Here is a 12500-nt window from a genome sequence, read left to right as displayed (position 1 = left end):
CCGACACATCCAGTAACTCAGGCCCCTCCCTTTGGGCTTAACCATCTTCCAGGTGAAGGTCTCTGGGTTGAATTTCCACAGATCATCGAAGGTCTTGTACAGAAAGAAGTTGTGGCCACCAAATATATACAGCTCTCCGTTGTAGGTGAAAGCTGAATGACCCTCACGCCCTTCTGGAAAATGCAATGCAGAAGGCGTTCTCAGCCAGCAGTTGGTCTCTGTGTCAAACACTCTGATATTGTGGTAGTAATCCTTGACATGGTCCCCTTGGCCCCCAAATACATACATCTTTGTTTTGATGATGGTGGCAGAGTGACATGATGAAGCTGGTGCCGGAGAGCCCGTCGCGTTAATTAAAGACCAGACCATTGTCATTGTATTCAACGTGTAGATGTCATTAGTGCCTCCGGTCAGTCCATTGAATCCTCCAAAGATATACATGACCTTCCCCAAAGCGCAGGCCGAGTGGCCACACCTCGCCCTCGGAACAGGCCCTCCCCAAATCTTGGGCTTGAACCACTTGTGGGTGTTGACGTCAAATGCATGAAGCGCGCTGATGTACTCCCCCGTGCAATCGACCCCTCCCCAGATGTAGATGGTGTCTCGTATCAGCACGGCTGTGTGGCCCCATCGCAGGCACGGGACGTCCCCGCTTCTGGTCGTCACCGGAGGCAACTTCACCCAGCGCATGGACACGGTATTGAAGACGTGCACCTCAATCTGACCCATGTCATAAGAGTACCCTCCGAAGGAGTATAGCTTGTGTCCCACCGCCAGAGCAGCATGGAAATATCGCTTTGGACCGCCTTTCAGGTGCACGCTCCAGCGCAACATCTTACACAAAATGAAGCACCTTTGATTAGCACGAGCCACTTTGAGTATTTCTCTGCAAAAGAATGGTGCACTAAAGTGTGCACGTCCACTTATACTGGTGCAGTGGCACCAACGTCACGCAAAGCTGAAAGCTTGATGTTGTTCACCAAAGTTGAACTCCACTCGTGAAGCAGGGAGCCACTGGAAGCTCGGTCCCTTCGTATGCATGCAATGGAACTAAACGGGAGGCGGATATTATATTATATTAAGCTTGTAGTAGATCTGCTATTTTTGCTGAATGTTTGCCCTCAGAATATGGATGCTAGGGTTCATGGCATGTGGTTAAACTGCCCTTGTGCACAGCCTCTTTTCCTCTTGTCGTGTCCAGGGTCCAGGGAAATGACAGGAAATGTACAGCCGGAACGAACTGTGTTACAGGAGAAAGGATTAGGGGGGAAAAGGGGTGCGGTTCTTTCCTTTGTCTTCCACTTTATACTGGTTCAATACATTGCTGTAAATGTATGTGCACGTACCCCCAGTGTGTGTATGTGTGTGCGTAAACGAGATACCCTCCAATCAACAGTCTGCGTTGTACATATTAGGGGAGGCCTATAGTGATCTTCGCGTGCTTGTGACGTGCATATGAAACGTGCGAGGAATATGCGGATTGTGTATGTTCTGTGCAGGCTGGTTCCCTTCAACTTAACTCTGCCATCAGTGTACGGCTAGGAGTGTGTGGGTGCCATGCGTGTGCGTGCATGTGACCCTATGAACCTGTGCCTATGTGCTGTACTGTATAGCCTGTGTGTGTGTGTGTGTGTGTGTGTGTGTGAGATAGAGAGAGAGAGAGAGAGAGAGAGAGAGTGTGTGTGTGTGTGTGTGTGTGTGTGTGTGTGTGTGTGTGTGTGTGTGTGTGTGTGTGTGTGTGTGTGTGTGTGTGAGTGTGTGTGTGAGAGAGAGAGAGAGAGAGAGAGAGAGAGAGAGAGAGAGAGAGAGAGTGTGTGTGTGTGTGTGTGTGTGTGTGTGTGTGTGTGTGTGTGTGTGTGTGTGTGTGTGTGTGTGTGTGTGTGTGTGTGTGTGTGTGTGTGTGTGTGTGTGTGTGTGTGTGTGTGTGTGTCCTGTATGGTTCCCTGAAATATGCCACACTCTTCTTTAAACTCCCCTTGTGCACAGCCAGAGCTCAAGATAGCGGCATTATGTAATAAGCTAATAATTACCCTAGCCCAGGCCCCAGGGGCCTCAACTCCTATAAATCTGGTACTGCAGGTTGCCTTGGTTAGACTCACCAGTGTCACCACTCACCATAATAATAATATGGTGAGTGGTGACACTGCATGGTGAGTGGCACTGGTGACACAATAATGGGACTGAGTCAGAAAAATGCTGTGTCATGCCTTGTCATGCCTTGTCACGCATTCAGTCATAGACTCATATATGACTGAATGCGTGACACGGCATTTTTCTCCTCTCAATCAACATTGTGTAGTGAGATGGCATTGACATTGTTGCAGCATGTCTCCACCCACATCAGTCTGACATGACACCAGTGGGCGGGATCATTATAGCCTGGTTAATAAACCAGACCGAAGGATCATTATGCCAGCACCAATCAGGTGGGACTTCCGCGATGGAATTCTGGTGATGCGGTCCATATGGCTCTGAAGCGGGCAACAGCGCTATATCACAGCCAGAGTGTGATCACACATCATAGCCTGCCTGAACTCAACCGTCAACCATTCTTACTTCCACCCGGTGCACGGACAGCACCATAGACTGTAGCACATAGCACGTTTAACTCAACCTCTGAAACCATGGCCAAGGACATGACTCTTCTCTGGGGCTCTGGATCCCCGGCATGCTGGAGGATCATGATCGCTCTGGAGGAGAAGAATCTGCAGGGATACAACGAAAAACAGCTTCACTTCTCGAAAGGAGAGCATAAATCGCAGGAAGTCTTGGAGACCAACCCCAGGTGTCAAGTGAGTCTACTGATGTTGTATGCAAAGTCCGTCTTGCAGACTTAAAACAATAAAGTAGCCTACGTATAATCCAAATTTCTATGTACACTTGTTATGGCGTTGTAGGCTACAGTTGCTAAAAGGCTATAACTGCAAAACTGAGACTATCCAAGATGTGACTATGCAAAATATATATTCACAACATATTTTATTTATCTTGTAATGCATTGATCTGTATGAATTATTTCTGGGCAAATAAACAATTCAGCTGTCTTGTTTACTTTTAATACTTTCCCAGAAAGAATGTAGGCTATGCTGTTGTTTTGGGCAAGATAATGCTTCCTGTAACCTTATCACAATAATAACAACTTATTTCCCTCGCAGTTGCCTACATTCAAACATGGGAACAACATACTGAATGAGTCCTATGCAGCATGCATGTACTTGGAGGTACGTGTGTGTGTGTGTGTGTGGTCATATTGATGAGGTTGCCTCAGGTTACTTTACTACAAATATGGGCAGCCAGCCGCAACACTTGAGCTAATTGTTTTTTAGTGTAGCCTATCTCATGTGTGTTTGTGTTGAACAATAGGCCTACTATAGTCAACCAGAAACGCAATATGCCATGTACAGTAACATCATAACATGACACTGTGCCTGCTCACTCAGCATGCCATCTGCTTCTTTTGTCATCACCAGAGTCAGTTCAGATCTCAAGGGAACCAGCTGATCCCTGACAATGCAGCGGAGCAAGCGCTGATGTACCAGCGCATGTTTGAGGGCACCTCACTCAACGAGATCTATAGTAAGATGCACATGAACATGTGCATGTCTAGTTCAGTGTGTGCAGTGCACTGTGCAGTATCAGTGTGTCGTGACTTGAGACAAGTCCAGGTGTGCTGTGGGATTTGGTGACAAGCACACATTATTTTTGCATTATTTAGAAAAGGTTGCCACTCATTGTGGATAGACATGAACAGAAGGGTCACTGCTACTGTAATGTGAATTACAATCCACAAATGCCCCTTTAAGACCATGGAACTAGTCTCTAAAGCTAAATTCCAATACCCAAAATCTCGGCCACTCGCTCACTCCCACTCGGTCACTCGGGGTCATTCCAGCGTGACCCGGAAATGGTTAACGTTCCATTTGTTAAAGTGCTCCATCGAGGAGTCGAGTGGAGGAGCCGAGTGGGCTCTCCGAGACCGCATAGAGCGAGTGTACATCAGGTGCAGGCTCGGTGGGGTATTTTGTCTCCTCGCAGCGGATTTCCGCATCACGTGTACATGTTTTTTTTCCTTCTCCAGTGACATAAGTCCGCCTCCGATTTATACGTGTGCGCATCCTGGCGCTTATTCACTATTTCAGGAATAAATAGCCTTGCCTTGCACATGTTACCAATACATACACATTGGCCTCGGTTACATGTACAAAATGATGAATTGTCTATTCTGTAGACTGTACGGCTCTGTTCGGAGTTCCAGTGATCCAGCTGTGTGACACTATTGTTCCACCACTTTTGCTTTGGCAATGTTAACGTATGTTTTCCCATGCCAATAAAGCCCTTTTAATTGAATTGAATTGATACACGTCATTAGTCATCGCGGAATGTGCCGTCGCTTTGAAATGACAGCGTAGTACATTCCGATTCTAGAGGAAAATTCGACCACCACTCTGTCCTCGCATAGAATCCTCTCCTCCTCCTCTCCTCCTCGCTGGGGGCGGAGCCGAGGAGCGAGTGGAGGACGCGAGGAGAGTGAGCGAGTGTGAAAGTTGCGGTATTGGAATTTAGCTTAAGAAAGTGTTACTCAGTAACTTAATGACAGAGTTTCACTTTAATTAATCTGGACCAATTACATGTCCAACTTTGATCTGCATTTCTCTGAGACTGTGTATGGCTTCAAATTGACGTGAAAAAGTGCCCTTGTGGGCACAGGTCTCCACCAGGAGGGAGGGAGGGAGGGAGTGAGTGAGTGAGTGAGTGCGTGCAAAACATACTCTCTCCCCATGCCTTCGACCTGGTGGAGACAATAACACGGTGCAGTGTGTGCCAGTGAACTTACATCAGCTGTTCTCCCATGAGCCCAATTAGGCTTGGGTGTAAACAATTAACCCCCATGCACACTCACACAATACCTGTAATGAGATAGGCCTGTCATTAAGTCAGGCGTTTTACTAAACACTGGTAATGTCATGTGAAAAGCAAAATGTATCCCCAGAGAATCACATGTTTAGTCCACCCCAAGTGGTCAACCTTATCTTAAGAGCCATGAGACACAAGAGAATTCTGGGGCATTAGCAAGTGCAGCAGAACAATAGACAAAGCTAAACTTGGTAGTACATTCTGTACTATAGCTACATCCATGCTCTTAGGAATTCAAACTACTTCCCTCTGGTAGACGGTACAAAGTACCAAAAGCTAACTGTAACATTAAAAAAAAAATCCTTCATCCCAAATGCACTAATGATACCATGTATCGCTAGATTTGTTGTTTTTAATGTATTTGCCACTGTTGTCCTGCATTTTCTTTGCCATGAAAATAATTGTGTAAGTGTTGTTGCTGTTGTTGTAGCTGTTTGTTTTTTTACTGTTGTTGAGACCGAAGACAAATTTCCACACGTGGACAATATATGAAACTACCGGTAACTTAACATGTGATGCACACATACTAAAGTAGGCTATTTTACAGTTAAATTGCCAGAAAGGGCCTTAAGCTAAGCTAGGTGAGTGATGCTATCGGTCTGCCAAATAATGTTTGGGGAATACTGGAATCAAACCTAGGATATAGACTACAGGGCACTGCTCTGTGCTGTGGATTCGTCTATAGCTGCGCTAGCGATTCCTCCTAGTCCCTGTTGAGCAAAACTGGGAGGGAAACTGTGTTCCTTCACAAACATTTTTCACCTCTCATTTAAAGGGCAAGTTTGTTTTAGTTTTTTCAACCAAGGTTCATGTTTTGGTTGTTATTAGGGGAAGTAAAAGATGAGTGTTAATTTCTTTTTTTCATTTGCTGCTTTCTTTCATTTTACTGATTCATAGCTATTAAGGGGGTCAGGGGCATTCGAAGTTGCTAAATATCTATTTAGTACAAATTTTTAGATTGAGATAATTGTTTAGAGATCTACTATAGTCCTACTAGACCCCAGGAAATTACATCTGGCCAAAAAAGATCACGGGAGTCCATTTGTATAGGTAGAGGTAGAGCAGGTCATCCAATGATCCATGGGTCGGCGGTTCGAATCCCGGCTCCTCCTGTCTACATGTCAAAGTGTCCTTGGGCAAGACACTGAACCCCAAATTGCTCCCGATGTGCCGTTTGGTACCTTGCATGGCTTCTGCCGCAATCGGTGTATGAATGTGCGTGTGAATGGGTGAATCTATGTAAAGCGCCTTGGATAAAAGCACTATATAAATGCACCATTTACCATTTACTGATGGGACATCTATCTGCCTACACAGTGCATACATTCATGTTGTCCTTAGATATATACATTCATCTACACATATTCATATATAAACATACATATAAATAAGCATATACATATTATTACATAGCTACTTACATACACAACAATATACATAGCATCAATACAATAATTCCTGCTGTGCAGAGTCAATACCTTTCATTGCGTTTGTGTTGTGTTATGGTTTACTTGTAATGATTGATTAGGCCAGGGTGGAAAAGAGCATCCCGAAGTACATTGTTGGCGGATTACTATACAAGGGTTATTATTTAGGGGATATTATGAGTATGATTCATGTGTGTCTGTTATGTTATCCACTTATCCTTATTGATTATATGAGTTATTTATAATGTATATGGTATAATATATGTTATGTTTTACTACAATATGGTTTTACTATAAACCACTATACCATACCATTGTATAGTGTATATGATACATGGTATGGTTTACTATTCTTATATAGTACACAATATGCACCACGGTATGGTATGGTTTACTATAATTATATAGTACAGTACATTATAGTTCCCCTTTTGTAATGCCATTAGTACTCTTCTTCATTTCTGTATCTATCAAATTGTTTTTTTTAACTCTAGTTTTAAATTGGTTTATGTTTCCACAGCGCTTTAGTTCATCCTCCAGCTTATTCCACAGAGTGACTCCGTAAGAGGAGATGCTCCTTGTTTTCAAATTTGTACGCATCACAGGTTTTTTGAAGTTCAGTGGTCCTCTAAGATTGTATCCCCCTTCCTTATCCAGAAATTTGTCGTGTACATTTACCGGTAATTGGTTATATCTTGCTTTGTACATAATTTGTAGAATTTTAACATTGACCATATCTGTGAACTTCAGAAGGTGTGATTGTAAAAACAGTGGGTGTGTGTCCCGGTATCCTACATTGTTTATTACTCTTAGTGCTCTCTTTTGTAGTATAAATCAGTGGATTTATGGTAGATTGGTAGGTGTTTCCCCATACCTCAGAGCAGTAGTTCAGGTTGGGTAGGATCATCATTACAGCGATCAGTACAGCGTGTGCAATGAGCAGGGATTAACAACCTAAATCATGAACCTTGGTTGAAAAGAAAAACAAAGTTGTCCTTTAAACTCCTCACTGTCAGTTGAAAAGAAGGTGGAGGAGATGTGGTTGTCTACACACCCTCTGCAAGACCGACCAAGGGAAGTCATTATGGCACCATAGCCCCTTTTTGCAGGCAACGTGTTGCCATATTTGACTTTGGTGTCATGTATGAACAACGTGTGCTAAATTGTGAGTGGCGGCAATCTTGTTTTTTTATTTACATGTATTGGGGCATATTTAGTCATTATACCATTTTGTGCTGCTGCTGTTTCTTAGGTAATGTTATCTACTACAACTATAAGGTCCCCGAGGCAGAGAGGCATGACTCGGCTATGAAGAGAAACAAAGAGACACTGGCTAAGGAACTCAAGCTCTGGGAGGGATACCTGGGGAAGGTATGCTGCAGTGCACACACATATTGAAGACATATTCGTATACATGAGGCTGAGAAACGTACAAAATTAATGGAACAGCAGAGAAGTGAAGACCAAACATATTTGCTTGAGGGATGTTGTTGAACAAATTAATTTTTTTCTCTCTGCCAGTTGGGTGCCGGTTCTTACCTGGCAGGGAAGACTTTCTCTCTGGCAGATGTGACTGTTTTTCCAAGTGTTGCCTATGTGTTCCGGTTTGGGTAAGTGGGCTTATTACTGGAAGTTCTTGGTGGGATTAATGCACTACTCATTTCAAGCATTTGTCAGATTTTAGTTTTGGAGAATCAAGTAAGAAGACAAAAATAAATGAATATATATATATATATATTTTATCCTAATTCCTTAAAATAAGTATTCATGGCCCAGGCCGTGGCGTAACGGTCTGGGCACCTGACTGGTAATCCAGTCGCAGTGTGCCGCGGGTTCGACTCCCGAGCCCGACACGGCCTTTACTGCATGTCATCCCCCCATCTCTCTCCCGTTTCCTGTCAGCCTACTGTCTGTCCCTTCAAAAATCAATAAAAGGCGTAAGCCGCAAAAAAGTATTCATTACATTTAGACAAGTTGTGCGTTTGCTTGGCATGTTCCAGAGGAATAATTAACACAAATGGACTGAGCTCGGGTGCAGACCTCGGCTTTGAAATGTATAATCTCAGAAATATTTGTATTTTTAAATGAATACAAAACATAACACATTTTTATGTTTTGGTAGTTGGGCACTGCTAATGTATATTTTCTGCCTTCCATAGGCTGCCTGCAGAGCATTACCCTAAGCTGGCAGAGTATCATACCATGTTGAAGGACAGAGCCAGCATCAAAACTAGCTGGCCTCCTCACTGGCTGGAGAACCCAGAGTGTCAAGACCTCCTTAAGGACCTCTGAGAATCACACACAAACTCATGCACTTTAGGGCCAGAGCCTGATTTATAGTTTGTTGCTCGCCCGTGTAGCTCGCTGAAAATGGCCAATCTTCGAGCTCACAACACGTAGTGTTGTGTGCTTGTAGATCTATTTCTTCCATTTAACGTTTGAAATTACATATTGAAATTACACACTTCTTTTGAAAGGATTGTGGTTGTTATGAAAGTTATAGAGGAAAGCTGACAGAAAAAGACTCGCTCACCATACCGGGGACTTTAAAAATATCAATTTATTTGTACATGCTCATAAAGTGCTCATGGTGAAAATTAAAAGTAGCAAACGTTTCAGTCCTGGGCCCTTCATCTGTTGTGTTAAAAAAAAAGTATACATGCATCTTCGATTGTCTTTGTGATTTCTCTCAGATGTAATTGTTTTTTTACTACTGCAAAAAATTAAATATAAGTAAAAACCACTCCTTTGTCAATGGAATAATGATCACTATAATCAGAGACACACCTTTGCTCGTTTTCATTGTGTTTCTGTTCTCTTCATCTTTTACAGCCGTAAGGTGGCAATGCACACTCATGTACTGTAGGCACCAAGCAAGTTTCACACTCGCAGTAGTCACGCGTTGCCAGACTTGCCTCTTGCAATTTGTGTAATGGATGTCTGGCAGCGCAAGACTACACTTACAGGTATGAATCTTGACACATACAGTAGCCTGAGTACACGTTGACAGTGATTGATCATTTCATGTCAACAACCCCCAAATTAAAATGTATTTGGCTGCACATCCCCATCGGAAAATGTTTGTCACACACACACACACACGCTACTTACTTTTTTTTTTTGAAGATTCATTTTAATGTAAAAATAGGGTTGAAGGTGTTAAACAGAATTGTGCTGGGGACCCCTGGAACCTCCTCAAGGACCCTTGGTGGTCCGTAGACCCCACATTGAGATCCACTGTGTTGTCAGCAGCTTAATTTGAAATTTCATTTAAAGAAAAAACCCTGCTAACAATATGTTATTTGTAGAGCACCTAAGTAAATCTCAAAGTGCTACAAAGGTTATGAGGTGAATAAAAACCACAACGTAATTAGTGCATTAAAATTTGTGTTTGTTCAGTAATGCAGATTTCCATTATTTTCAGGTCAGGAATCGAATCGGGATACACATTTTATACAATAGCAGAGAGAATTCATACAAGATACAGAAATTGGAAGTAAGTGATGACAACTAAATGTGCAGAGAAAGTTAATACTGGAACACAACAATGTAAGCTGATGAATTGGAAGTGTATTTTCTGTTGGATGAGAGTTTGGAAGCTCTATAGTAAATTAGTAAAATGATTACAAGTAAAATATTGAGTTTTACCTTTTCAACACAACAAAATGTGGCGTTATAAAAGTAAAGCTCAATATTGTGTTACAAAATACACAGTTTTAATGAAAAATATCACTAGCCCTACTTTTAAATCATGACTTTAAATCGTACGCATATTAGCAACTCATAAGGCCTTGTAGAGGTATTATTTAAACACTAGGGTGCGGTAATGTTGCATGTGAGCTGTTGATGCCTTCATTACAATTCAATAATAATACACTACACATACACACACAAGTTACCTTTCAGGCCACCAGGTGGTAGTGTTTATTTTTTATCAGTACTGTAATCGGAATCTACAACCAGATCATTACACTTTCTGGATTCAGAAATCCTCTGCTATTGTATCTTACATAACAAGGTTGGATGGTCCTCCCTGACAGAGAGACGAGAACTGCATTGGCACCTGTTCTTGTATAAAGCCATGCTTGGGGATTGTCCTATAAATACATTTTTACAATTCATTTTTTCTGAAATGGGACTCTGAACCCTACCACACCTCATGGTCAAGTCATTTCCCCAAAGATACCAAAAGTTAACTCTGAACTTGGTAGATCTGCTTTTAGCTTCTGTGGCCCTAATACATGGAATGACCTGCAAACGATATTACAATTGAACATATTGGTACCCTTGAATCGTTTTAAAATGGTGACTCCCACAATATGTACAAACTGTCTTTAGATCGTTTTGAAATTTGTCTTAGCTTTTTATTTATGTAATTAACATGTACGGTATACCTTTGGTGTTTTTCTTTTCCTAATCTTCTGATGTATTGTGATGTTTTTTTATTTGATATTGTATTACTCGACGACACTGAAAATGAGTTTAATTACTCAGTGTAATTTCGAGAATAAACAAAACTTAAATGAATGAATTGCTGAACTTACAGACAAGTTCAACTCATTGCAACCATGTCCAGACCGCTGCAATTTCTTGCAAATGTGTGGACGGACTGGCCTACAGCAAATTGTGAAAGAGAGAAACCCCCCCCCCCTACAAAAACAAATAAATTAAAGTCCACAGACTCTGCCCCCTGAATAATAATTTGCTCTGAACCAACACTGAGTACAGCTGAGCTTGAAGCGACTTGACTGGCTTCAGGTGAGCTTCAGCAAGAATCAGGATGGCGGCTTACTGGGTTCTAGTGGGTCTGCTCTGTTTGTGTGGACTCTCCCTCAGTCAAGGTAATAACTTTACCTTTTGTTCTCTATTATTCATGCAAATATACCCCTTAAAAGCTAAGTTTCCTGTGTGTGTGTGTGTGTGTGGGGGGGGGGGGGGTGCCCAGCATGTGAGCTGAACAACCTCCTTGAGAACACAGACTTCCCAGGAACAGATATAACACACGTGTATTCTCCCGATGTGGAACATTGCCAGGTGATGTGCACTCAGCACCCAAGATGCCTCTTCTTCACCTTTATACGACCTGACTGGACCGGAGACGACCGGTAAGTTACAGGAATGTCAAAACTTATTTTATTTGATTCTGTGTAGAATGATTTTAAATACAGCTGAATTTACTTTTCACTATTTTGTTGATTGAATACGTTATTACTAGTCAGAAATGTGAACAGCAGGTAACCCATGTCCTGTGTTTATATTGCATCAGTGTACTGTAGATTGTAGATCTGCTATTTTTGGTGTGCGACACCCATACGGATTCCGGCGTCCGACTAAGTGTAACTTAGGCCTAAAGTGAACGTGCAATCTCTGTCAGTCTTTATCTTCAGTTGGGTGAATCTGAATGAAGTCTACATTGTTATTATTATTAAGTACTGGTTTCATAGACCAGTACCGCTTGCTGAAAGGTATGGAAAAGGTGGACCAGCTCGCTTCTTGGTCCTGGAGCAATGTGCCGGCCCTTGAGTGACCGCAGGTTGTAACCGATGTCCCTCTCGGCTGACCGAAGCAACAAACCGGATGGTGATTGGAGTTTTAAAGGGCTGTCCTTGGGAATAGATACTGTAGTAAATGTTCTCTGCTTTCTTGTCTTATCAGCTGTTTTAAAGCGTATTGCTGTTGCTAAAATCAGTTTACATTAGTGTACTGTACAAGTTGTTTCACAATATTGTACTGTAGGTCATTACTGTTTGCGATGCAGTCTGTTCTATTTACTTACCAGGTCGTATTTTACCCTCAGAGACTTTGACATTTGATTTGCCAATATGTTTATGCTCCAGGCATTTCTTCTGCTACCTCAAGTACACTGCCACTGGACAGCCCAATACACAGAGGCCACTACTTGGTGTGATCTCTGGTTACTCTCTCAAACCCTGCAGTCCTAAACCTGGTATGTGGTTAGCCCCTATCTTGGTTGTGATGTGTGATAGGATATGCAAGAATGAAAGTGTACAAGGCGGTGGTGAAACCAGCTATGTTGTATCAACTTTAGAGACAGTCACACTGAGGAAAAGGCTGCGCAGATGTTGGTCCAATGTGCAACAGTTCGACACATGCGTGAGTCCGACACATGGCTAGTTAAGACTCTTCCTTAGCTCCCGA

General features: G+C 42.5%; 2 protein-coding genes across 4 annotated transcripts in view; both read left to right on the top strand.

Annotated features, from left to right (window-relative positions):
- The window catches only part of gstr (glutathione S-transferase rho), a gene marked incomplete at its 5' end in the record, with an annotated part of 13703 nt that extends 5062 nt beyond the window's left edge, over positions 1-8641 (top strand). Inside the window, 7 exons of the mRNA XM_083776667.1 lie at positions 596-697; positions 2586-2792; positions 3156-3221; positions 3471-3576; positions 7594-7712; positions 7863-7951; positions 8501-8641. Coding sequence (XP_083632793.1) covers positions 596-697; positions 2586-2792; positions 3156-3221; positions 3471-3576; positions 7594-7712; positions 7863-7951; positions 8501-8633 — 822 coding nt within the window. The 3' untranslated portion in view covers positions 8634-8641. The remainder of the gene's footprint in view (positions 1-595; positions 698-2585; positions 2793-3155; positions 3222-3470; positions 3577-7593; positions 7713-7862; positions 7952-8500) is intronic.
- A 2377-nt stretch (positions 8642-11018) lies between these two features.
- Positions 11019-12500, top strand: part of LOC310857536 (coagulation factor XI-like) — a 5569-nt gene continuing 4087 nt past the window's right edge. Inside the window, exons 1-3 of one of the 3 annotated variants that reach the window (XM_083763246.1) lie at positions 11019-11182; positions 11376-11446; positions 12179-12288. In XM_083763246.1, the coding sequence (XP_083619372.1) occupies positions 11379-11446; positions 12179-12288 (178 nt within the window). In that variant the 5' untranslated portion in view covers positions 11019-11182; positions 11376-11378. Of the gene's footprint in view, positions 11183-11286; positions 11447-12178; positions 12289-12311; positions 12456-12500 lie in introns of those variants that run through there. The other 2 variants (XM_083763245.1, XM_083763247.1) reach the window with 2 other exon arrangements.

This window comes from Protomyctophum parallelum (genome assembly GCF_964188405.1).
Source record: "Protomyctophum parallelum genome assembly, chromosome: 1".
Classification (NCBI taxonomy): domain Eukaryota; kingdom Metazoa; phylum Chordata; class Actinopteri; order Myctophiformes; family Myctophidae; genus Protomyctophum; species Protomyctophum parallelum.
This window is presented reverse-complemented; position numbering and strand designations above follow the sequence as displayed.